The sequence below is a fragment of the Ictidomys tridecemlineatus genome, chromosome 2 (genome assembly GCF_052094955.1).
Source record: "Ictidomys tridecemlineatus isolate mIctTri1 chromosome 2, mIctTri1.hap1, whole genome shotgun sequence".
Taxonomy (NCBI): Eukaryota; Metazoa; Chordata; class Mammalia; order Rodentia; family Sciuridae; genus Ictidomys; species Ictidomys tridecemlineatus.
Window position 1 is genome coordinate 52725753 of NC_135478.1, and position 27668 is coordinate 52753420.

The window sequence follows — 27668 nt, forward strand, 5'->3', positions numbered from 1 at the left end:
AGGACGGGAAGCAGCAACAAAAAAAAAAGCAATGAACCACAACTACAAAAGTTGGACCGAAGATGCTAGGTGTGAATGAATATATATATATATATATATATATTTTTTTTTTTTTGTGACTGTAATTTCATCAAGATCTAAAGTAGGGAAGTTAATTGGTGCTATTAGAAATCTGGGTGGTGGTTCCCTTAGGGAGTCCAGAGAAAGCAGAGGTTGGGGTGGTGCAGGGGCATGGGGTTTGCCAGGGACTTGTCTGGTATGTTCTTTTTCTCAGCTTGGTCACTGTTCCACAAACACGTTCACTTTATGATGAATTCACTGAGCTGTATGCTGAGGACTTGTGGACTCTTTTTCATGCATATTTTAATAACAGATTAAAAAGGGAAAACAGAGAAAGCTCAAGATATCAAAGAAATAAAGAAGAAGCTCAAGATGCCAAAGCCATCTTCTTTGTGTTTGTGGCAGGACTGGGCTGGGGTTGTGGCTCAGCACTAGAGCAATTGCCTAGCCTGTGTGAGGCCCTGGGTTCCATCCTCAGCATCAAATAAATAAATAAATAAATAAAATAAAGGTATTGTGTCCAAATGCAATTTAAAAATAAATACACACACACACACACACACACACACACACACACACACACATATATATATATTTTTTTAAAGAATAACCTCAGGGTTAAACTTGGTCAGTGCTTTCTTTCTGTTTTCTTCTGATATCATTTCCTTCCCTTGGTCCTTCTACCATATCACTACACTAGGAGATGCTCTTTGACAGAATCTTCAGGTGCCAGATGATGGCGAATTTTCCTTTTGAATGAATCTGTTTTATTTGTTTGTTTATTTATTTATTCATCCATCCATTCATTCATTCATTCATTCTGAGGATTGAACCCAGGGGCATTTAATCACTGGGTCACATCCCTAGCTCCTTTTTATTTTTTATTTTGAGACAGGGTCTCCCTAAGTTGCTCTGAGCCTTGCTAAGTTGCTGAGGCTGGCTTCAAACTTGCGATCCTCCTGCCTCAGCCTCCAGTGTCACTGGGATTATGGGCGTAAATCACCATGCCTGGCTTCTTGTATTTTTTTAAACTTTGATCTTAGAGACATCTTCTTTTCTGACTTGGTACTCTTTATGCCCTTTGGTTAGGTATCTAACCTACTGGTTTACTTCCTCTCAGGGATCCTGAGCCTTTTCTTCTCTCTTCCAACACGTATGTACTGGGCAGATGCTCCCACTTTACTTTGCACATTTTTGAATTGTTTGCAATTGTTGCAAGAAATATGCTTTGGTTTCAAAACTCAAAATATCGTAATATATATATATATTTTAAAAATCCTGGGTTTGCTAGTGCAATTTAACTATGTGCCAGCCATTAGGCGTCAAAATTTTCTCACACCTGAATGATATATCCCCACTATTTGTGTTACCAGTTTTATGCTGGTATCTCTGGATTCATGCTTCTCATGGATTTGTGTAACCATTGAGCAAGCTGGCTTAATCTTTTTACCTTAATTTCCTCATATATAATGAGGATAATGCCAACCCTCTCCTCTTAGGATTGTCAGGAGATTTAAGTGAGATAATACATGTAGAATGCCTGGCATAGATTAGTTGCTCAATAAATAGGGCAGAATTGCTGCTGATTTGCACCTGCAGACCAAGTAGTGTGAAATGTGCTCACTGGAGGGCTATTCTGCAGAGAACAACCAGTGACTATTTCACCTGTTCCTCTCAGAAAAGCAGTCATTTCCCTGAAACCTCAGCCCCCAGGAGAGGTCAGCCTGATTTAGGGACATAAAAATAAAGCCAACAGGGCTACATGTGTTTGATTTCTTTCAAACATAGGTGATTATATGGCTCAGAGGGGCTGGGGAGTTAGAAGAGTACTCCATATCTTAGAGAAGCTAGTGAGATGCTTTAACAAATATATAAGAATCATATATAATTGGCACACACTTTGTTTGAATGCAAACACTGCTGTTGAAGTGGTGCTTAAAAACAGTTTGTTGGCCTTCTCTTCGTACAGGAGAAACATTTCTCTCGTTTACACTACTCACTTGCTTAGCAAACCCTTATTTATCCTATAATGCAAGCGTAATCTGCCCAACATGTCCAAATGCCCACAGATCCTGAATTAGTGGAGTCTGAATTAATGGAATTCGAAGCAGTCTCTTGTGGAGAAATGACAAGCATCTGAAAAACAACCCACTCCAAGAATGTTAAGCACACTCCAGAAAAATCACCTCTTCTGGGCTGGGGCTGTAGCTCAGTGGTAGGGCACTTGCTTCACACGAGTGAGGCACTGGGTTCGATTCTCAGCACCACATTAAAAAAAAAAAGTACATAAAAAGATACTGTGTCATTTACCACTAAAAAAGAAAAGAAAAATCACCTCTTCCCTCCCCTTTCCTTTCTCTTCCTGCTTGTTGTCTGGCTTTCAAAGGAGACAGAGGAAGACAGACGCCAGTGGATATTCTCAGGACATTTGAATGGTTATTTATTGAGAAGCCACAGTTTCCCACACTTTCATAACTGTAGGCTTTATATAAGGCAAAAGCAAGATGGATCCACTACTTTACACAGGAAGAGAGCGCTCTGCAGCTGACCTCAGGGTCGTGCAGTTACAGATCAAAACGCAATGTACATGACAGATATAAAAAACAGTGTGGAACAAAATAATTTAAATTATGATTACAGTCTACAGAGGGAAATATCCACATCTTATTATAAACACATTTATAGTCTAGGGTTGTCATTTAAATATTCAGGTGGGTTTTTTTTTACATACACAGTTATTGAAACATAAAAGCAAAATGTTAACATTTAAGATGATAAACTTTATGACAGAAGACAGTTACTCTGAACTGTGCTCCACGCTAAGTCATGATGGGATTGCCCCCTTGCCGTGGCAATTAAGAGAATTAATCTGCCCGTATGTAGCCTTTTATGGCTAACTATATTGATAGAATATAGATGAAAGGATAGGCCAACAAGGATGCTAGGATTCCATTTTTTTAAATATTTTTTTTTAGTTTTAGGGGAACAGAAAGAACCAAAAGTTGGCTATTGGGGCCTGGCCTTTGGTTTATTTAAAAAAAAAAAAAAAGCAGATCTATGTGCTTAAATTATTTATGTACTCATTTAAATAACCAGCATCCACAAACATGAATCAAAGAAAAAAGTCTCCGGCATCCTCGCCTTCACATCCATTTATCTTCAATATCTACACAGTTTGTGAATGAAGCATCATTTCACTTGGCTGGTAACAGAGACCCGTCTAGCAGTTGGACTATGATTCTCCATGAACAGTATTTAAAGAATGGTGCGCCATATTGCTTGTAAACATATAGACATGGAAATAAGGAAACCAATGGATTGGAAGGTCATTTGCTAATCTTGGTACCACATAGCTAAAATGGCAATTGTATTGGTAAACATCTCATGGGCATGGTAGTTGACAGAAAATTCCCTAATGGAGTTAACTAACAGACTAAGGACATGCATTGATTACAGGACAGTCCCAGTGGACTCGAAGGACCAAATGGTCTAATCATCTTCTTCATCTTCCTCGTCGCTGTCTTTCATGCTGATCCCCTGCAGGCCCCCACCCTCGCTCACTGAGGCCGTGGCTTCTTCTACAGTGAGCCGGTTCCGGATGGTCTCGTAGGTCTTGCTGTTCAAGGTGGAATCCAGAACCCCTTGCAATCGGAAATCTCTATAAGTTTTCTAAGGAGGGAAAAGATGAAATGATAAGGGAGATACCGTCTCCAAGGTGGGTAGGGAGAGGATGCAAAGCAGGTGTGACCTTCTGCTAAATGTCACTCTTTATGCATTGCCAGATAAAAAGCCACCGTGCTCAGATTTCACTTGTACTGAAAACTGAGATTCATTAAATGACAGAAAATGAGAAACTGTGACAGGATAAACTGTATTAGATGAGACAAAGCAAAGAACATAAGCTTGTGTTTATTCAATTCCATAAAGGGAAATGTTCCATGATTGTTTTGGTTCTTTTTTTTTTTTGTGGGGGGAGGGAGGGGGTCTGGTTCTTTCTCTTAGGTTCGTATAAAATAATATGATTGACAGTGTTAAGGGGCTATAATGTATAAATAATGGATCCAGTGATTATGGTATTTTATTATTTCAGTTACAGTCTGGTCTTTGGAATTTTTGAGTCTTATAATTGCATGAGCCATATCCCTCTGTCTCATTCACAAGATAGACATATGTATATTGGTATATGAAACCTATTACGGGCAGCAACAATTATGGGCAAGATGGAGCGCTAATGCCTCATCAATATGGTGCAAGCATGTGACTCATTTCTCATCTCCTTGGGAAAGAACTGTATTGATTCCGTTCACAACTTTATGCTCTCAGGGAAGAAATTTGGCTCTTTTTCAAGAACAATGGTTTGGGATTACTGTACCACAAGTTCTTTCTTTGTTCCTTCAGGCGATTTCTTTCGGATTTCCTTAGGTATCCTAAGGACTGTTTTGCTAGAAATCCCTTAGTGTTAATTGAACATGACCAGAAGCATCTGGCTGTTGTCTACTTCATATTTTTTTTTTTAAAAAAATGGTCTCTGTGTAACTACAATTCTGCTCATCACACTGCATATCATTTTAGCTACTGATTCTGCTGTTTGCTTCTCCTATTGATATGGGAAATTTGTTAAAGGGGCCAGAGAAGGAATGTTAACCTGTTTCAGTATCACTCTTGCCATTATTTCTTTTTCTTTTTTTTTGGTATGAGGATTGAACTCAGGAGCACTCAACCACTGAGCCCCATCCCCAGCCCTTTTTTTGTATTTTATTTAGAGACAGGGTCTCACTGAGTTGCTTAGCACCTTGCTTTTGCTGAGGCTGGCTTTGAACTTGCAATCCTCCTGCCTCAATCTCCCAAACCGGTGGGATTACAGGCCTGCTTCACTGTGCCGGACCATTATTTCTATTTTCAACAGTAATCCAATGCAATCACAGTGTTAACAATTGCGAGGCCAACCTCCTCTGAAGGTCATACATTATGATGATGTAGAGTCAATGACTGCTTGGCTTAGAGAAGCCCCATAATGTAAGATTACGTGCAAGATGGCTATGTTCCCTCTTTGCTATTTTATGCCCAATACTCCAGCAGGGTTACCCATAGAGCCTTCCTTCCCTCTTAATATGAACTGAGTGTATAAGGTCGACCCGAATCATGGATCAAGCTGCAGGTTTTCTGAAGAGCAGGAAGAAGAAGCCAGGTCGGTGCCTGAGTGGTGTCTCTGCCTTGAGCGCAAGAAGGGGGAGTCTGAGCCCTGGTGTAGGCGGAAAATGAGTGGATCAACTGGAATTTTTGAACTTTTCAATCAGATGTTCTATGGCCACTTAGAATACCATAATTGTTGCCGGAACAGGAGAGAAAAAATACAGCTGAAGCAGCTCTAGCATTTCTCCCCTTTATACAAATTCCAGAGCAGTGCGCTCCCCGACCGGACTCCGAGCGCCTAAGGGTAGAGGCCGCGTCTAGTCACTTTTGAATCCTCCATCTGGTGATACACCGGGAGCGTTTTGCCTCGTCGTTACCCAGTGTTGGATGAATGAATACATGCTTGCTGAATAATGAATGAATGGATGAATAAACGGGGTGTCTGTTGAGACAAGAAAGAAAGCCAAATATCCTTGGAAATTTGCCCTGGAGAAGGAGACCTCTGGGTCACGGACTTGGCACAGAGGTGGAAATTCTGTTTCCTACCCCTGTGTCACGGCCTTCATTCAGCTGGGCCCGGTTTTGGTGAAATTGAAGGGACTCCCGTGGCATGACCTTTCCGTGTTGTCCCTCTTGTGGTTCGTGTGTGCTCGCATGCATGTATGTGCGCCCGAGTGTGTTTGGCAGATGGTGAACATTAAGGCTTCTCTCTGACATATCATTTCTTAATTAAATGGGGTGAATTCTCAACAGAGATCTGGAAATACCAGTGATGGGGAGATCATTTTTAAGGTATTCTAAATTATGTCTTCTTTTCAGGTCAAACAGAAAATCTGACCCCAACTCTGCCTGGGCGTATTTATACTCAGAAAATGGAATTCAAGAGGCTAGTGAGTTTGCCTTAAAGAAGCAAAGGAAAAAAAATAAATAAAAAAAGGGAAAAAGACAGGTTCATAGTTCAAGTGCATACGATTCTTTTTAGAGAGCTACAGTACTCTTGCTGCCTATAACCTTTCCTGGGCAGACGCTCTGTGAGATCAAATGCAGATGATGATAACGCTCCTTAATTACACACAACCAAACAGTAATTGGTTGTAAGTCAACACTGGGGTCCAGGAATACCTTCAGGGGGGTAGTTGCTAATCCAAAAGGGACCAGGAAATGGGGTGGGGGTGAGTGCCGGGGAAGACTTTTGGCACACTGTTAAAAAACCCCAGAAATTCAGCTACCTTGAGGGTTCAAATATTTTAAAAGAGACTTTGTGCTTTGAATAGGAGTTTTGCATACGAATGTTTTAAAACCCTCCACGGGTGAAGCATCAAATGGAAACTGAAATGATCAAAAACGTATTTACCCCCTTCTGTGATCTTATTATTTCATGTAAACCACTGAGATTTCACGCTGAAATAATTATCATTAGTTCAAGGCACACACACAAGAACAGGGAAAAAAAGCTACTTTGAGGGTATGTTATCTCACCTTTGTGATCCTTTACATTTGATTGTATACACGCCTTGGAAGAGACACTACTTCAATTAACTATGAGAATAATATTGATTTGCATTCTGATAATGATCACAGGACATCTTTAGAAATAGCTGGAGGTAAATATTTCCATTAAATTAATTGTGGCAAAATTTTATTTAATTAAACCATAAGTGAAATTCGTAATTTATGTGATTAGCATCAACAGCACTTAAAGCCAGCTTTTAAAATATAAAGCAAGGGAGGTGGCCTCTGTTGTATTTTTAAATGGTAAATACATAAAAGTATTTTTCTATCTGGATAAAGATATCAAATTCCTTTTTATTAAAGTCTAAATAAAAATTAACCAGGCATCACAGAGTGATTTCATTGGTTTTTCTTATGGGAGGTAACTGTTTTAGAAATCATCTTGTATGTGTTTTATATGTATGTAGATATTCTTTGTGTTAAGGAAGTTCTGCAGCTTGGGAATGAAATGTATTTCAGTAAGCTATTTGCAAAAGAGAATAATTATTTTTTTTCTTTTACCTTTACCATCCTAATTAGTGTTTTCAACTGATATATGTGAAGCTGTAGGTCCATCCGGTCTGTCAACCAGGTGCAGATGACGTTCATAGAGCTGTTGTACCATTGCTGAAAAAGAGACAGAAGTTCTCCAGCCAACGCATCGTGGAGCGTTGACGGGGCAGACAGGGAACAGACCACGTTTGAGCACCCTGCTCTGTTCCAGGAGGAAACAAAGTGGTTAAAGAGAGTTTGCAAGCACAGAGATCATGAACATTAATTCACATAAAGCTGCAAGGTGCTGGATGGGTCTAAATGAGAGCAGTGTGGACTCTGAAGCTAAGGTAGAACTCCGATACTCTAGACATTCCATACATAGTCCACCTTTTGCTCTTCTGATTCTCTTTGGAATTGGTTTACTTTACTCAGCGTTGATTCAAAGCATTCCTGATTTCCTAATGCTATTGTCTTGGATGTCCAGAGAGATGAGGGCTTCTCCACTGAACTATTTAATGTGCATTGCAACTTACCTTTGGAAAGCCCTGGACCTCTGTCTGTGAAGTACAATTCTGGGAATCAGGCTGAGAGCCTTATGAACTGGGGGAGACGTTTACCTCCATTTACCCAATTGGAGTGTTTCTGATAAAGACAATGAATGATTATTTCTCTTTAAGGGCCAAACTCTACTCTGGGCAGCCCATGTGCCCTTATATTGGCTGTGCAATCTGTTTTAATATTAACACCAAAAAATTATGGAAGAAGAAGGGGAAAAAAAACCCATTTACAAATGAGCTCATTTCAAGCTGTTGAAATCATACTTCCCCTTAAGGGGGTTAAATTTTGCTTCTTGTCTGTGAAAAATGCTTGAAGCTGTGTCACTTTAGACTGCCACCCCTGTGGTGCAGGAAGTCTCTGGTGCAGTATAATTTTGCAGTACTGCTCATATATTCATAAATCTCACTCGGAGACATATGAACAGTGTTATGAAGTGTCAGTATGAAAAAAAAAATCTAATCTTTTAAACTTCACCAGGTTTCATTACGCTCTGCTGCTTATACCAAACAATTTACAAATAAACTGAAAAGGTGTGGACGGACCTATATATTTATTTATAGGGCATCTATATGAAGTGTGCACAGAAAAGAGGCAAAAAAAGAAAAAAGAAAAGAAAAAGAAAAAGAAAGAAAAAAGTGGTTAGAGAATTGAGAGGAAGCACACTCTCATGCTAACCAATACACACACACCACACTCACATCACACAGCAGTGGGGACTCAGAAAGCATAAATAAAAACATGTTTCCGATGGTAACTCCACCCTTTCTCACCTAAAGATCATCCAAAATCAGTTTATGCCTAACACTCACAGTTTTTCTGAAGCCTTGTTTCTGACTTAATTTCTTAAAAAAAAAATTAATTTGGGTTTTTACTTGCAAGGTAGAACTGCCAAGTTTCACCTTGCAAGAAACGACACAGTCTCAGCCATGGCATCCAGAAGCCCTCTTTGCAATCTCTCTCCTAGCTAGGCTCCTTGCTCATCAGAGCCAATTGTGGCTCTCTTTGGAGCCCAGCCGCAACAGAGACCACACTACCCCAATCGAGGCAGCACTGAAGCCTCACAGCCAACTCCTGCTCTTTTAAAGATCATGGAGGCGAAACTGTCAGTTTTAGGAACCTTCTGTCCCTCCCCAGGGAGCAGGCGGGTGGGGGATTTTTTTTTTGTGTGTGTGTGCATGTGTGTGTGTGACATGTACAGTTCACCCCATGGAGAGGGGAGAGATGGCTAGGGTCAATTTTCTTCAGGCATGGACAGGTTTTCCCCTCTAGGGGTGAGAATATTTTACTGAAACTTTTTTTTTTTTTTGGTGGTAGTTGGTGGTGGGGGAGTGTTTTTGGCACCTCCTGCCTTGGGATTCTGGAGCATTTGCTTCTATGGCATCTGGGTTTGTTAAGAAGGGGTCTGGAGACAGGGCTGTCATGGGTCACGGGTGTTTGTGCAGCCTAACCTTACTCTAGGCAACTGGGGACTCTCCTGGGCTCACCCCCGGCCTCAAATTTCATCTTTGTTTGCTGAATCTGATGATTTTGAGAGTCAAGAAAAAAAAAAACAAAACAACAACAAAAAAAATTCTGCCTTTGACCTTGGCTTCCTGGGGTTGGAAGATGACCTTCAAAACAACCTTGGTGACTTCTTGACCAAACTACAAGCCCAGGGCTTCATGATGGATACATCTCTGGGACACAAAAGAGGAGTGTGGCACTCTGGCTTCTAGGCAGAGGTGGCATTTTGCTTTGGCTGTGACAACAGACAAACCGGCGCTGGCTTATATCACTGCCAGCAAGCCTTGTGCAACATGCCTTTTTTCTCTTTGCTGAGAGACGTGCCACCTTTCAGGAAATTAAAAAAAAAAATAGCACCCCCCTTTCATTTTATATAGGCAGTTCTCACTCTTGTACGTGGTTTTAAAATAGTTAAAAAAAAAACCCAAAATAAATAAAAATACAAATAAAAAGGTAGCCTGCTATCAAGCATCTTGCTCTGCTTCTGGAAGGGTAGGGAGGTAGGGAAAGTATACAGCAAGGGATCAGTGCCTCACACGCAGATTCCCACCCCAGGAGAACAAGAAAACCCTGGAACATCCATGCTTTTCCTCCTGGATCTCACATCTAGCAAAAGAAGTGTAAAAAATGTATGATGCCCCATTGGCTGCACATTTAAAGAGGCAAAAGGGAGTAAGTCACTCCTTTCCAAACCTTATGCTCAGTAGATGAAATTGGAGGCACTTTTGGAATCAGCACAGAGCTAACTTGGTTTTTCCAGAAAGGCGCTTAAAGGCATTTGGAAGTCGGAGAAAGCAGGAGGCGCTGCCTTCTAGAACTTTAAAAAATGTTAGAGGTAAAAGGGATCTTCCAGAGTACCCTTGGGAGAGGAGGCGAGGACAAATGACTTCTCCAAGCACACACTGAGTGATGCCAGAAGCGGCAAGCTCTCCAGTGGACTGAAATAGCAGATCATCCATTCCACTCCCTCCCCGCCATGCAGATACAGTCACATGCTGGTCCTGAGAGCTGGCACGGTGCATCTCCTCCCAAGTCCACATTTAGGGACACCACTCGGACAGTTAGAAACAGGCCACAGAGGAGGTTTTTACACCACAGACATTGGCAAACGCCACAGACCAGGGCTTTCTCCCTCCTAGAAAGCCAATTGTTAAATATTTATCAGTGAATTACCGGGTGTCTGAGTTATTCTTGCTCTTCCTCATGGGGCTCCCAGTGCTTATTAATCAGGGTTGCTTTATTTGAGATCAATGCTAATGCAGCAGATTTGTTATGATTCTTCAAAAGACGAAATTCATAAAACATTTTAAGTTCTCCCCATTTTGTTTTTGTCTTTGATTCGGATATGCCTTTTCTGGAGCTATCCTAACACCTGGGCACTAAATTTTTGATAAAATGTACTCTAAATGGGGAGGAAAAAGAATTGCGAGCCAGCAACATGCACTACTATGTATTTAAGTCGAATCACGACTTCTTGGTTGCCTTCCCTAAATTCAGGTATATTAATTCAAAACTTCCTAAGTAAGGTTATTTTAATCCTAAAAAAAAAAAAAGAAAAAGAAAAAAGAAAAAGCAGTAGAGAATAAAATCTGCAGTAGCCTGAGCTTCTTTAAAATATGTCCCTGGGGGGGGGGGTGAATCTGTGACGGTTTTCCACTTGGAACCCAAAGAGATGTCCATCACATGTATGGTCCCTGGGTTTCAGGGCCCTTGAAAAGCTGGATCTTCTCTAGTAGCTGCAACTCCATCTGAAGGTTCTATTTAAAGGGAGCTGGGCTGGGTGCGGTGGTGCATGCCTGTCATCCCAGTGGCTCAGGAGGCTGAGGCAGGAGGATCCCAAGTTCAAAGCCAGCTTCAGCAGCTTGGCAAGGCCCTAAGCAACTCAGTGGGACCCTGTCTCTAAATAAAATATAAAAAGGGCTGGGTTGGGGCTCAGATTTGTACCAGGTTCAAATCCCTGGTACAAAGTAAATAAATAAATAAAAATAAAAGGATCTGGAAGGCTGATCAAAATCCTTACCATTTAATTCTTTTCTACTTTTTACAGGTTGGTGGTTAAAAGCACAGGCCCTAATACATACCAGAGTTTGTGATCTAAAGCAAGTTACTTACAATCTCAGTGACTCAGTTTCCTGATGAAAATGGGAACGGAACAGTTTTTTTCTAGTCTTTTTCTGATGAGTAAATAAAGTAATGCTCATGCATCATGGTAATTGGCTGCCATAAATGTGAGCCCCCTACCACTGTCGTCACTATTACTGTCTCCTCCCCCACCTCAACTGACACCATCATCATTTCTCATTTATTTTTTTCTGTCTCTCAATCTAAAGGATTAAAAAAAAAAAACCCTAAGGGAGAAAGCAGACTGTTTCGATACCATGCATAAGACTTATCAAACACAGAGTAACTCTTAGCGATGCAATTCTGTTGGAAAATCATGCTGTGGTAGATCATCACCCAAACCTATCTTGGGTGCATACAGCACATTTTAAATGATACTGTTCTGGATTAAAGTCTTCGGCTAAAAGGATTCAAAGAATGAGCGACTTCTCAAACCCCATGGTGATAAGTACAGCTTCCGCCAGGGTTGGAGACTTATTATCTGGATAACCTCAAGCAAACTGCTTAACTCTCTGACCCTCAGTCTCCTCTTGGGGTTAATGCCATACCTACTTCATAGGATTAGTGTGAGCATTAAAAGAGATAATTTATGTAAAGTGCCCAGTACAGTGACTACCACATAATAAGCACTCAATAAAATTTAGCCATCATATGACTCTCAGAAACATAATATGGACTTTCAAGTTTGCAACAAAACATTTTTTTTTTCCCTTGGTCCATTTCTAATAGAAGCTGAGGTCACTGACAGGCAGATATACTCAGGTCACATATTCTGCCTGCAAACATACTGACTTCATATGGAGGAATCCTTATACATGACATGTCTCTTTGTAGCTTCAAGCTTCACTACCTCCAGGATTAGTTTGAGGCAGTGAAATGCAACTGTGCAAAAGCAAGATTGAATACTGACTTTAATTACAATTTTGATATTTCATTCATCATGGATTCTTTTGCATTGATTGTGATTTTTAAAATGTTGTATTAAAATGTGAATTGATCTTGATGATTACATGTATCAGATTTTTCCATCTATTTTGCAATTGAGGTGACTCATTCACTCCTCCCTAGCATTTGCCCTTCGATTCACTGGAAACTTTATTCCCCAGAAAAATGCAGGATTGAGAGACAAGATGAATAATTAGCACCTCACTGGACAAGGAAGGGTTCATAGGAACCAGTGTAGGGCTTTTGCTTAAATCTGGGTAATCTCCAATCAGCGATGTCAATCAGTGATGTTGTCTTTTCTGCCACCATCACTTAATAAGTCTTAATTTTTGACCCCTGACATATGGATATTAATTTGATGTCCTAAAGAGACATTACTGTTAATGGGGACATTTGTTTTCAGAACAAAACACATCTCACAGATGAGTGACAATGGAAATAAGGAACAGACGGGAGATGGGGCCATGTACTGTATTCCATATGCACCCGTCACAAGGGCAATTTATTATCTCCTGAACTTATGCAAACCTCCTGTCAGACCAGACCATTCTATAAGACTTTATTGTCTTTTTTTTTTTTTGCACACAGTGTGGGGAGGTACCGGGGCACTTAACCACTGAGCCACCTCCTCAGCCCTATTTTGTATTTTCTTTAGAGTCAGGATCTCCCTGAGTTGCTTAGGGCCTTGCTAAGTTGCTGAGGCTGGCTTTGAACTCTCAATCCTGCTGCCTCAGTCTCCCTAGCTGCTGGGATTATAGGCGTGTACCATTGCACCTGGCTACCAATCTTGATTGTGCTTGACAGAAATGATTAGAAAAATTTGTAAGAGGATGAAAGATATTATTTTTTAAAAAATACTTATTTTTAAGTTTTAGGTGGTCACAATATCTTTATTTTTATGTGGTGCTGGGGATGAAACCCAGTGCCTCATGCATGCTAGGTGAGCACTCCACCACTGAGCTACAACCCCAGCCCAGGATATTCTTTCTTAGCTAGAATTAACACAGTTTTTCCTTTTCTTCAAAGTCCTACCTTTTCTTCTTATTTTATGTTGGTAGCTCTGCAATTGCTAGTGGGAGAGATTTTTCACCATGAGCATACAAAGCTACCTTCATCACAATGGCTCAGGTTTTCCTAACAGTGTTAGAGATAAAAGAGGTATAATATGGATCAAAACTTCAGTCCTAAAAAATTATATATGCTGTAAAAGTTTTAGTAAAAAAGGGAGAGCAAAACAGTCAAGAGTTTTCACATCAGGGGAAAAATGTTTCTCTCGTAAAATTAAAGATGTCATAGGGCAGTACTGTCAGAGAAACAATTTCAGGTAGATTCATAAATAATGAAAACAGTCCAGTGCAAAACTCAGTTCTTCCTATTGCTTTTCCTTTTTTTTTTCCTAAAGAAAAATTTTTACTGATGTATAACATGCATATTATAGGTATCTCACTCTGGCCAAACACGTACAGGTACAGCATTTGTACACATGCACGTGTAACCACACACACATACACCAAGGCACACAGCCCCGTGTCTATAACTGAGAATAATATTTAGATATGTACCATTAAAATAATCTGTGTGTGTGTGTGTGTGTGTGTGTGTGTGTGTGTGTTGCAGAGATTTAACCCAGGGGTACTCACTAAGTTGCTGAGGCTGGCCTTGAACTTGCCTCTGCTTCCTGAGTCACAGGGATTACAGAAGGGTGTCACTTCAATCTCTTTAAAACTCAAGACTCTGTTGAACATATCCTCAGCCTGAACAACAGCTAAAATTCACCAGGAACTGTGTTCATTCTAAATATGCATTTCCTTTGAAATTGGCATGTTTAAACCATATATACCAGGGACTCAAGGCAGCTAATATCTATATAGTTCATAGCCTAAATCTAAACAGTGCCATAGTAGAGTTGGATCACCCATAGTTTCATTTTTCAGATGAGGAAACAGAGGCTCAGGGAGGTAAAGTAATAGTAGCTAGCAAGAGATGGATCAGGGACTCAAAAGTCTTCTAGGCACGGCATCCTGGTGGCTACCAGAATCCACTTGACCCAGCACTCCTCTGTGTGAATCTTTTTTTTTTTTTTTGGTACCAAGGATTGAACCCAGGGGCACTCAATCACTGAGCCACATCTCTAACCTTTTTAAATATTTTATTTAGAGACAGGGACTCATTGAGTTGCCTTATTTGCTGAGGCTGGCTTTAAACTTGTGATCCTGCCTCAGCCTCCTGAGCTGCTAGGATTACAGGCATATGCCCCTATGCCTGGCTTTGTGTGTCAGTCTTGATTGAACCCTTTTAACCTCTCTGTGCCTTGGTTTTCTCATCTGGTAAGTGGGATAATAATAACACCTACTGAGGGTTGATGGGATTAAATGAGTCAATATGTCTCAAGTCCTTTCCATGGGCCAGGCACATACGAAGCATTAGCCATTATGACGTGAGCCATGTTATCCCACCCTGCTTGATAAGGAAGAAATCAAATCTCCCCAAGGGCAAGCTGTTCAGAACTGTATAAAACATTCTGAGCAGTTCCCATTCTCCTAAAAATGCCTGAGCAAGCAGGTAATTTGGTAACAGAGTGGTAACCAACCTGTGTCTGGGGACTAAAGAGACACAGTGAAAGCTGGACGATTTTATCTTTTTTTCTTGGAAAGTACCCTTTCTTCAACTCAACGCAGCCATCCATCAGAGAAACTGGCTCAGCATCCTGTCTAATGAAGAAATGACATTGTATCTGTTGGCAAGGAGTCCAAGAGGAAGATAATCCCTTGACCACACCCATGTGACTAAGCTCTTCGCTTTGTTTTTAGTGACAAAGGGGAGTTATTATTAATGAGGGGGGGAAAAATATTCCCACCACCAGTTTAAATGGCCGCATTGAAATACTGTAATGAAATATTTCACGTTCAAAGCTTTCCGTGCATGTTTCTACCATACAATTTGGGTAATTTAAGAACCTGTGAAAAATATCATCCAGGGTCTTTTTAATGTCTACTGAAGTAACCGTAGCCTGATCACCCTAAGCCACAATTCCACGGCTCCATGAGTCTTTCGGGGATCTGACTGTGTTTAGTGTTCTAATCAAAGATTCAGGGAGGGTATGACCAAAAGAATCCTTGGCTTGTTCAAGCCATCTCTGCCAAATAGGCAAAAAACTTCATATCTCAGGATTTGTCAGAGCTCCCCAAGGGCCAAGTAAACCCTTTCTAAAGGGCAAATCATCTGAATGCTTTCTGGAAAGGGGAAGCCATTCAATGGCTTCTGCCCCACTTGAGTGTCACTGTCATTGAGGATCTGATCTTCTGAAACCCATCAGAGATGGGTATTTCCCAGCCACAGCTTCAGGACGCTCTGCTAAAAGCACAAAGCCAAAAACCAGTCATCCAAAACGGAGGACTTGGAGTAGCCCCATGACCTTCCCCAATGCCCCAAATGTCCTTTTCAACTGAAGACGGATTTTTTTCCTACCTCTATATTTCTTTGGATGCGTAAAAACTCATCTTTGGGTTGGAAGTCTTTGCAAAGCTTGCTGTAGTTGTTCAAATGGCCCAAGCCTGAAAGCAGGACCGCACCTCTCTGGGGGCTCACTAACGGAGCAGGCCAAGAGACAGTGGCCGTCTCACACTCTAGTCACCTACAACTTGGAGCTGGGACAATAATGCTCCTTTGCCTTTAGCCTCTTCTCCTACTGGGGGTGGGTGGGGGGGGGATAGTGCAAAAGACATTTTTTAAAAAAAATGAATTTAAACTATCACTGCTTAAAATGCTTACTTCTGTAGAAACTTGGAAATTAGCATTTGGGAGCAATTTTATTTTAACCCCCTTGGAAATGATCTAAATAATATCATGATATTCTTTTAAAAAATATCTTTATTTTAATGTGGTGCTGAGGATCGAACCCAGTGCCTCACATGTGCTAGGCAAGCACTCTATCACTGAGCCACAACCCCAGCCCCATGGTATTCTTTTATTCAAATAAACAGTTATTTTTCACATGAGCAAAGTTTATCTATTTAAACCTGAAATGTGGAGAAATATCCAACAATAAGATCTTCAGTATCCAAATTTCAAGCGAATGATCCAAATAGTGAATCTAAACTTGGATTCTTTATGCATCTCAGACCTATCAATATTCATTGCATGGGCTGAATACAAGGAGAGGTAAGAGTCTAGAGGGATCCTTCCAGAAAGCAACCAAGTAGGTAAGCTTAATTCAAAGCTTAGCTTACATGGGCCTTACACGTATCTCTCTCAGGAAGATATATTCTGTGTTTTTTCAGTGGTTTGGTTAACTAGTTGGCAGTCACAACAAGCTACACAAGCTAGCCAAAGCCAGACTGTTAATGATTTTGCTGCTGCCGAATCAACCAGACTGTATGAAACCCCACAAATAACACCATCCCCTTTTATGTTACCCAAACTCCTGTCTTGATGAAGTGGACGGTCATCTGCAAGGAGACATGATGGTCTCTGAAAGGCTTTCTTTCCTAATAATCATGATACTCCTGGAAACAGTTTATCACCTCTGAATGAGAAAATAAAGTCAAAGATCAGTTCAGAGATATCTACTTCAAGACAGGAACATCAATGACGGGAAGACAGAGTCTTAAATGTGATTTTCAGTTGCAAATACTACTTCCAACCAAAGGCAAATACCACCCTTCCACCATTGCCACAATCTGAGTGGGTAACATTATTGAAAGCTGGGTGATCTAGCAATTTCACTTTTGGGAATCGATACAAAAAAAAAAAATTGACAGTGGGATCGCAGAGAGATATTTGCACACCTGTGCTCAGAGCAGCATCATTCACAATAGCCAAGGGAAGAAAGCAGTGTCTATCCAGGGAGGGATGGAAAACCAAAATGTCATAAATACATACAATGGAATATTACTTAGCCTAAAAAGTCCAGGAAATCCTGTCATCAACCCCAAATGGATGCACGATTAGGATAATGTCAAGTTAAATAAGCCAATCACAAAAAGACAGATACAGTATGATTTCCCTATATGAGGTAATCAAGACAGATCAAATTCTTAAAGCCACATCAATGTTTGTAGCAGCTCAATTCACAATAGCTAAGCTATGGAACCAACCTAAGTGCCCTTCAACAGATGAATGGATAAAGAAAATGTGGTACATATACATAATGGAATATTATTCAGCCCAAAAAGAAGAATGAAGTTATGGTATTTGCTGATAAATGGATGGAACTGGACACCATGATCAAGTGAAATAAGCCAATCCCAAAAAACCAAAGGCTAAATGTTCTCTCGGATAAGTGGGTGCTAACACACAATAAGGACAGCAGGAAAAATAAAAGTTCATTGGATTAGACAAAGGGGAATGAAGGGAAGGGAGGGGAAGGATGGGAATAGGAAAGACAGTGGGATGAACCGGACATAACATTCCTATGTTCATATATGAATACATGACCAGTGAAACTCCACATCATGTCCAACCAAAAGAATGGGAAGTTAGACTCCATGTCTGTATAATATGTCAAAATGCACTGTACTGTCATGTAAATCTAAAAAGAACAAATTTTTAAAAAAAGGAAATCAAATTCACAGAAACAGAAATGGTGATTGATAGGGGATAAGGGAGGAGAAATAGAATATTGTGTTTTAATGATTATAGAGTTTCAGTTTTTCAAGATGAAAGGAGCTATAGAGATGGGTTGGACAATACCGTGAATTTACTTAATGCTATGGAACTATATACTCTGGAATGATCAAGATGGTACATTTGACATTATATAATTTTACCACCAGAAGAGAAAAAATGGGAAATCAAAATCATTTTTCATACTGAAAAGGAAACTTTGCTTAGGAAAGTTCAGACGGGTAGCTGTGTATATATTCTTATCTGGGAACACTCACCCCTATTTTCCAAAAAGAGGGGGAAAAAATTCTTTATAGGATAAATGTGGGCATTTCATTTAATCCCAGGACTGAGACAGTTTCTCAAGGTCGAGATTTGAGAGTGTAAAGAACAAAGAACAAATCTGGTAGCATTTGCTCAGTCATTTATTTGGTTTATTTAAAACATGCCATGGGGCCAAACATTTCTAAATCTGTGAAAGATAATTAAATGAAGCCCAGAGATTCCTCAAAGGGGATTGGATCCAACCAAAAAAGAATCCATTAAAAAAAAAATTCTTTTTTTTTTTGCACTGCATGCCGCGTTACTTTGTATGTTTCCATAGACTCTCCCTTGTCCCCCATAGGGTCTCCCCCCAATTTTCCAAGCAGGATTTGATCAAATAGCTCTCAGTCACTGAGAGACTTTGGTTGCCCAAAAGGGCAACAGCTCCCCATCTAGAATCATTCCCTCCACAACAGACTTATTAAGGTTTGGAATGTGTGTTCAGGAAGCCCGTATTTTAGGAAACAATTAAGTAGAATTAGGCTAATAATGCGAGGCAGGCAAAGCTTTTGCCCTTTGCTGAGAAATAACTCCTACGTGGAACAGTCATACTAATAAAAATCATGTATTTCTTAAATGCCTCAAAATGATCTTTGCACCAAGCTCGGCAATTAACACTGCCCCACTGCGGAGCGTTTACTCCCCAGGCCTGGGAGGATTAATCTCTGTGTTTGCTGCACCAATGTCTTCCTTCCTTCCGTGAAAATACCCCGTGAGGCTTGGGGCTGGGAACAGGAATTTCTGCAAGCAGGAATTTCATAGGAGGCTTAATTCCCTGCTTATCTGAGAGGGTGGCAGGGCAGAAAGGAAGGACCAAATGCCCCCTGCCAGGCCCACATGGGGGGCCACACCAAGGATGTTCTTGGGCCTCCCTGTTCTTGACCTTTCTTCAAGTGGCCTGGGGCTTCATCTACTGAAGGGATTGTTCCCTGCCCCCCCAAAAACCCCACTCTCCCCTCCCAAGAGCCACTAATGGGCCATCTTGTGGGCCAGAATAGAAGTCCCAGCTCCCAGCCTGGGCAGGAAGTGACCGCTGGGCAAAAGGGGGACACAGACCCTCCAGTCTGATGCTTTGTCTCCTTGACAACACCCCAGCCGGTGGCCCAGGGAACAGACTTAATTTCTTTTCTTTCTCTGCCCACCCCTCCCTGCCACATACTTCTTTCTTCCCTCTTTCTCTAGACTCAAACGTACGACATCCAACATAAAGTTGCCGAAATAGCAATCTTGTCTCTGAATATATAAATTGCAAAAATTGATATGAATAAATCTGCAAGTAGCACACTGATTGTGGCACATTTTATCAAAAAAAAAAAAAAAAAAGAAAAAGAAAAAAAAAACCGGCGCTCCATTGCTCCGTGGCTGGGGAGGGGGGGTTGGTGTCATTACACATACAGAAAAACATCTGCAAACTCCCAGTTTCTTTACTTAGAACTGAATGGAGGCATGACCTCCTGTTCCTTGCCATGAACCCTGAGTTCACACTCATATTTTACATGTTACAGGAAGCCACAGCTCGCCCCAGGGGTGCTGCAAACAGACACGCAGAAGCCAGATGTAGCCCCCCCCTGCTCCTTAATGCACCTGAAGGAGCCGGCAGCTCCGCATTCAGAAGTTGACATGCTAGTAGCTTAAGGTCACTTCAGATTTTGTAAAGAGGAGGACAAAACCAGGAATGCTTCTAGGGCTGGGCTGTCAGCGGGGAGGCAGAGGGATTACAAGAAACCTGTGACTCTGCCTCTTTCTGCCTTTGCTGGTAGTTTTTTTGTGTGTGAACAAGTGCCATACAACAGATTGAGCCTCGTATAAAGGCCTGAGACTGTGCAAGGGCTCCCTGCTGGGCCTCAGCTGTGCTTGCAATTAGCAATAGGCACGGAGCGATTATTGTTGGGGTGGCGATGGCAATGCGAAGTGACAAGTTTTATGGGGGAAGTTGGGAGTGGGGATGCTCGGCAAGTTCCTCTTTCTTTCTTTCTTTTTTTCTTTCCTTCTTTCTTGTTCTACAAAACAAAACAAAACAAAAAAAATACGTCTTCCTTGGGAGGCTGTAACCTCGGGTTTTAGTGCAAGCTATCTCCCCCCTCCCCAGCCCTGTCATTCAAAAGAATCTTAACAAAATCATTGAAAGAATATTTTTGCTCGGTGCTTCAGAATGCGGGTTTTCTAGGTCAGAGCTCCCTTGCCGCCCTATCTAATGTCAGAAATACCCATTTGCCTCAAATTAGCAGAGAGCTTGGAGTTGAGGGTAAGAGATTAAGCACGCAAAATCACTCAGCAGGTGACGGGAGGGGGGGTGGATTTGGGGGTTGAGAAGTCTTTAAAACTGACTACAAGACATTATATACTTCTGACAAAAGAACATAGTAATCCTACCTGCTTGCTTTAACCACTGTTGTTTGCCTATTATTATGTGCTTTAATGCTCATGAGAGCAAAACTATTGCTGATACTACTCAATTACCATAGTAACTCACACCAGTGACCTCTTATCGCAGGGCTCCCAGCCCAGCTGTACCAATCCAAAGAGTTTGTGTCTTTTTATTTATTTAAATGGTGACATATACTTGGACTGCATCACTCCAAATCAAAGCTACTCCTCTCTTTATCTAGGATGAGTACTTGTTTTGAAATTGCAAGGAAAGAGCTTTCACCTTTGGAATCCAAGGTGCTTCTGAAGTTAATGGGTTTGGGGTTGTGTCATGCCTTCAAAATGATCACAAAGATACACAATGATGCCCAATAAAAAGAAATGAACATGTGGGCATCCAAGGCCAGCAGGCTCCCCAGTTGTGGGATCTGTCCTGTCGTCCACTCAGGTCTCCAGGTATTGCCTGCAAGACCTGGGAGGGGCCACATGGGAAGCTCTTTTGGGGAACTGTGGCAATTTTATCGTATTGACAGGCATAAATGCCCGCAGGACAAGATCAGGTTAAGATTTAATTGTAAGTTTTAAAAAAGAAAATAAAAGTAATATCAGCATACACTTTTCTAGGTTTGCATTTTCCACTGACCTGTGGACATGGACATGTATGTGAATACACATACGTATACTATATATTCCAACTTATTACTATTGTCAATTTAGACATTTTTTTTTTGTTTTGTTATGGGATTGAACCCAGGGGCACTCAACCACTAAGCCACATCCCCAGCCCTTTTTAAATTTTTTTTTTTTTTTTTTTAATTTGAGACAAGCTCTCACTAAGGTGCTTAGTGCCTTGCTAAGTTGCTGAGGCTGGCTTTGAACTTGTGATCTTCCTGCCTCAGCCTCCCAAGGGCCACTGGGATTACAGGTGTGTGACACTGTGCCCATCTGGCTATTAGACTTTATGCATGGCATCGACTTCTTAAATTCTCCGAAAAGTTCTGCAATAAAGATATGCATTTAACTTTATGTCTTTCAGATGTAACTGAAAGTGACTGAAGAGCCACTTTTCATGAGCCACTTACTTTAATTTTCAGGATATTTATACTACAAGGAACCCACTTTGGGAAGAAGTTCTAGAGTGACAATAAGAATAACAATAATTAGCAATTTCAATAAAAATAATACCAGAAAACATTTAGTGAGCCCTTGTTAGGAGCCAGGGACTAGTCTAAGTGGTTTATATGAATTAAATACATTTAATTCTCCTAACAACCTAAACAAGTAGTGACTTTTTAAGCCTCAGTGTACACTTCTATGATATATAATATTGATACATATTTCTTTTATAGGACAAAGAAAGAGAAAGAAATGTAATCAGCCATATGTAATAAAGTGGCTTTTAATTTTTATTATATTTTTTCTGCTTCTGACCTCAGAAAATCTGGAGCCCTTGGGTTTCCTAGATAGAATAATTTTTTTCCCCCCTAGAACCCCTTGCCCTATTTAATATCAAGGTAAATGAAGAGCAAGGCAAACTCTTTCAAAATCCTTCCACTGTTCAACTCTTGCTACCCAAATAGCGAACTACACCTTCCCTCTCTGTCTCTTTTGATTAGCCCCCAAAGCCCTGCTGTCCTGAATGAAAGAATCCAATTTAGATATCAAAATGAGATCTGGGCTTGCCTGGACACAACATGACTTCTGAAACTGCTGAGCGTCTAAGTAATTGAATAAAAATGTAACCAGTGGTCAACTCCTCAATGAAAGAAGGAACCTGGGCCCTGCACCCGCTGTTCTAACACCCCCTGCTGATCAGCAGGGACCCAACACAGCAAAATCAAGAGTTCTGTGACACAGAGCAGCTCTTGTCACAAATGTCAGAGGTGGACACGTACCACATTAAACAAAGGGACCAGGGAACTGTAGTGTCTGAGAGGAAAGGAACTGCTCTCTCAGGTACCTGGAAATTTCTCAGCTCAGACCATTTCTCTCTCCAAGAAACATAAATAATAAAGCCAATGTGATTAAGCCCCAATCAGCTTCTAACCGGCCCTTGTCTGCCACCTGGGTCTCCCAGGGCAGGTGTGCAGTTTGGGCATTAACAAACTGACCACCCTTAACAATATCTTCACCCCACCAGCCCCACGGCCTATTTTTCTCTGGATATGTCAGGGATTCAGTCCTAGGCCTCCCTGGGCATTGAGAAAATGGACCCCCATGCCTTTAGCCTCTGTCCTCTCAAAGGAACCCACTGTTTTGAGAAAATGTATAGTTACAATCTAAATTCACACTTTCAAGTCCGCTCAATCATTTAAAGCTCAATTACGTCGAGAACGAAATTCTAGTTTTGGTGGCACATCCTTACTGCCTATTAACTATGTGAGAAGTAGGAATAATTTATCTGAAAACTATTCTCTGATATGCATACAAGGTCTTAAAAGATAGGATCAGGATTCAGTATGAACTGAATTCAGATTATTCTCCAACAGCATCTGCCCACTCCTCTGATTGCTTCTTAGGTATGGGAACTGTATTTAGAGTTAAAATGCATTAATTCGCAAGCAGATTGACGTAAGCAACTGAAAAAGCAATTTGCATACCATATAGAAATGATTATAGAAATCGTACTCTAAAATAAGGATTGTAACTCATATACAGAACGGAAAGAGAAAGCTGAGTGCCAACTTTGTCTTTTTAAAACAGGGTCGGTTATCCATATTAGGGCTAATTTCATAATTTGCACATATTTAACTTTCTGTAATAACAATGAATCATTAGTTTTGAGAGCCCAAGTTGAAGTTTCTTACTTTGGAAAATTCACACTGACTTTAGAAAGCTGTTTTCCTGGGCTGAGGTGGTTCCAATCATTACCTTCACTATGCAAAAACAGAGCTTGTATACTCATGTCATTTCTGTGCTATAGAAAAATCTTAATTTATAGCATGTTCAGATAAGGAGGTTATTGGAAAGGTCCAGGCCAAACCACAACAGCTAATTTCCAAGGAGATCATGAAAGAACACAAAGATAACCACCTACAAGGTGCTGTCCAGAGCCCCAGAATTCAGACAACCAAACCTCAAAAACTATCACTGGATCCAGAACACTTTTCCAAAGTCTTCTAAGAGCTTTTCAGACTAGATCTGTGGCAACTTAGTGAACGTGAGCTGTTTGGGGAATGATTTCTCATCAGAATGAACATGATCTTTTTAGGAGCCAGAGATGGCTTTGAGCAGTTTCCAAAAAGCAGTCAACAAAGGCGGATGGAGGGGCTGGGACGATACTTGGATGGTGGTCCCAGGAGCTGGAAGGAGTGTTGAGTTTCAAAAGAGAAGGCACCCGACCTGGCCCAGTGGACATACAGGTGGCCTGGACGAGGTACCTCAAAGCCCCAAAGGAAACATTTGGGTGTCCATAACATTTCCTGTTTAAAGGAGGCCCAGAAAACAGCTTCTGAGGCTGGGGCTCAGGGATGGGGGGAAAGAGACAAAATGCTGCTTCTTAAGTTAACATGTGTTTCTACCGCATGCAGCTGGGCTCTGCCTCCAATGGCGCCCTTTCCTCTTGCTTTATTTTTAATCTCAGGAAACCATATTCCCCTCTTGCTACTTCACACTGCGTGTGACTCTAATTTTTTTTTTTTCCTCCCCTTTCTGGGATTATAAAAAAAAAAAATCCACACATTTGCCAGATCTCTTACCTAAACCTTACCCTGGGGGAACCAGCCATCTCATTCCTGTAAATGGCACAAATTTCAGACCACTGCCCTGACACTAGGTAAAACATGTCAGTTTTGCTGGTTGTCCCTCCTATCTGCAGATGGTTTTGGGATCCATCAGCCAGGAGGTAAGAAGCCGGCGTCAGGTCCCCCAGGGAAGCATTCAGCGGGGTCTAGGGCCTGGGCACAGAGACAGTTAAAGCATGAGTTAATATGTGCGGCCCGGATCACCCTGCCTGCTTCTCTTCCCCAAGGCTCCCTCCCCCTTCCTCTCCACCCCACCACCACCACCACCACCCCCCCTTTCTGAGGCGACAGAATAAGAAATTAAACACTTGTGGGTTCATTCGAATGAGTGAATGAAATTGAATAAGCTCTTAGTACTTGAGGCACACAGCGAGCGCTTGAATGGGGCAAACCTCCTAAGTTGAATGGAGTGTCTTTGGGGACCAATTTGTCTCTTTTCACTCTTTATTCTTCCCTTTTTGCTGACAGATGTACAAAGGCGGAACTACGCCGTGCAGCTTATCCGCATGCACCCACAGCAGCTGTCACTTTTGTCGAGCAAGTTAATCAAGCAAATGCCACCATATCCCACTTTCTATAAGGAACAACATGTTATAGACAGTAGTCTTGCTAGAAAGAGACTTTATTTTAACTTTGATTGGCTTGGTTCCTCCACCTCTCCCAATACTTTCCCCCTCCCCCTCCCCCCCCACAAGAGAGAGGGGGAAGGGGGTGGACTTTGACCAGGCCAACTTTGGCTACGACAATGTTAGATTTCATAATAATATTGGGCATGAGGCTGGAGACTCATTTGGAGTTCTTTGGTAGGGACTGAGAGATGTCCTGGGTCTTTTTTTTTTTATTTATTTTTTTATTTTTTAATTATTTTTTTTTCCGTTTTGGGGTTTTGTTTGGTTTTTGTTTTGTTTGAGCCATTGTTTTGCCCCCTGGACCGCAAGACTCTGTGTCTCAAGTTATAAAAAGAATAAGCTAGTTGTAGAAAATAGTATTATGCCACGGACGTCTTGGATTAATTTGATTCTCTTTGCCTTTATAAAGCAGGTTGTGTTATTTACATATTTCTTTTGATAAACCTCCTTGCCTGGCCAAGCTTACAAAGACTGTGCTTAAATACATAATGACATTTCCTTGGGCATGTTGCCGTCAGTGAGTTCTTTAAGCCGAATGCCCACATTTATTTCTAATCTGCACCAACAAATGACACAGGCCTCCGTTTGTCTAGTTCCACGTAGGCCAAGTGTGGGGGGGGGAGCCTCTGGAAGAATTCCCTCACATCCACATCCATGTCCCCCTGTGCTCAGTCACCACTATTTGGTGGCGTTAGGAAACCACCAGGAGTGAACTTCATTAACCTCAGCCACTGCCCTGGAGCCCCTAGTCCCTTAGAACCCTGAATACCCAAACCAGACATATTTTGAATAAACAAACTCTTTAGAAACAATGCATTTTACACCACTTTCCGCTGGCCAAGGGATTTGCTACATTCAAGAGTTGGCTCTTTAAACCTTTAAGAGAGGGGGGAAAAATCCTTTCTCTCTTTTTTCTTCCTGCTTTTTTCTTCTCTCCTTCCTTCCCCTTTCCCTCTTTTTTGCACCTTGTCACATTGTTTATTGTAAGCTTTGGCTGGAAATAAATCAAGGAAGGGCTTGGGCGATACCCGATCTCAAATTTTCACACTGCTGACATCTTAGGCATTATTGGATAATGACCACGTAATGATTTAGTTGCAACTCGGATTGTATTATGCACAGATTGTATGACCATGTTATTCTGTAATTTTGGATTACTTTTTTCCTCCCCTGTGAAGCACAACTGATCTGTGAAACCTCATAGTGCCATTCAAAACTTAGCTATGTGGGTAAGTTAAAAGAATCAACAGGGCCCCCGTAGGAAAATCTTGAGCATTGTTGTTTAATAATACCACTGTGTCAAGCTTTGCTTAAGGAACTTAAGCTGCTACCTTAAACCATTTATCAACTGTCTGGGATGTAAATGGCATTGTGTGACCATCATATTCCCCCTCCCAAATAAATCTCTAAACTTTGTTCCTAAAGGATAAAAGATCTCACAAGAGAGGAAGACAGAGATGGAAAGCTGAAACCCTTCCATTGGGCCTAGCTAGAAAGGACTCTTGCAGTACATATGGTGTGTGAGATTTCCTCCTGTGCTCTAGACCCTTTAGGTCAAGTTGAGGTTTCTCCCCGGAGTAGGCTACCATGGTGCTTTTTGTCCCCGGCCCCCCCAATCTTTAGGCCTAGGTTCTGCCAATATTCATGGACCTTGACCCCAGTGACAACATCCTCACGTTCAGGAGGAGGTCTGCTCCAGGGGATGGTGAATTTTTATTAAGGGGGTCTTCTGATTAGCTATGCAACTCCCGTCATTGTTAGTGGACAAGCCATGACTAATAAGCCACGTTCTGAGGATCATTGAATGGCAATTTCTGTCTCATATACTGCTGAGATCCCACTCGGAAATAGTGATTATTCAGGTAAGAAACCCAGGGATGGATTTGGGATGCAGAGCGTTCAGTGGAGTAGGGACTTCTGGATGTGAGAAGCACATATTTGAATAGTACAGCTTCCCCACTGCCCTTAGACTGTAGGGTCAAGTGTTCACTCTTTGGGTCAGAAAGAAAAGGGTTGGATCTAGGATGGACCACTTTTTAGGGTTCTAAATTTGGTGAAGTCAATTTACCAGTCAGTGACCAAAAATCACTGGGGATTGAACCCATGGGCACTTAACCACTGAAGCACATCTTCAGCCCTTTTTGTATTTGATTTAAAGACAGGGTCTCACTGAGTTGCTTAGGGCCTTGCTAAATTGCTGAGGCTGGTTTTGAACTCACAATCCTCCTGTCTCAGCCTCCTGAGCTGCTGGGATTGAAAGCATGCATCACCATGCCTGGCTCTGAAAAACTTCATCTGCAAAAAACTACCTACCTATCAAGGAAGTCATAAAAATTACGACATTTAACTGCCTAGAACAGAACCTGTTACGCAGGTAGTACCCAGCAAATATTGGCTTTCATCAGCCCCAATCAAATGTAAAAAAACTAAAAAATGGAGAGCAAGAAAGTCCCTCCTAGGGCTACCAGGGGGATTTAATATAGTATCTTGAATATAATGCTGCTATTGTCTGCAATGTACAGTTAGGAAAATAGACATAAATATTAAATAAAGAATAAATAAATAAATAAATGTTATCATGTTGTCATTATTAAACAGCCATTTGTTAGAACTTTTAATTAACTGGAATTCCTCTCCCTGTTTGCACTTGACCTTTTAGGAGAAAGTTGCTGCTTTTCCTCCCCGCAAAAGTCCC

The 27668-nt window shown here is 41.3% G+C and overlaps 1 protein-coding gene across 30 annotated transcripts in view; it reads right to left on the minus strand.

Annotated features, from left to right (window-relative positions):
* Nucleotides 1-2474: 2474 nt before the first annotated feature.
* The window catches only part of Cadps (calcium dependent secretion activator), a 479644-nt gene continuing 454450 nt past the window's right edge, over nucleotides 2475-27668 (minus strand). For all 30 annotated transcript variants that reach the window (XM_078038579.1, XM_078038583.1, XM_078038581.1 and 27 more), the window contains 2 exons: nucleotides 7207-7311; nucleotides 2475-3729 (listed from right to left, as the gene is read on the minus strand). In XM_078038579.1, coding sequence (XP_077894705.1) covers nucleotides 3550-3729; nucleotides 7207-7311 — 285 coding nt within the window. In that variant the 3' untranslated portion in view covers nucleotides 2475-3549. The remainder of the gene's footprint in view (nucleotides 3730-7206; nucleotides 7312-27668) is intronic.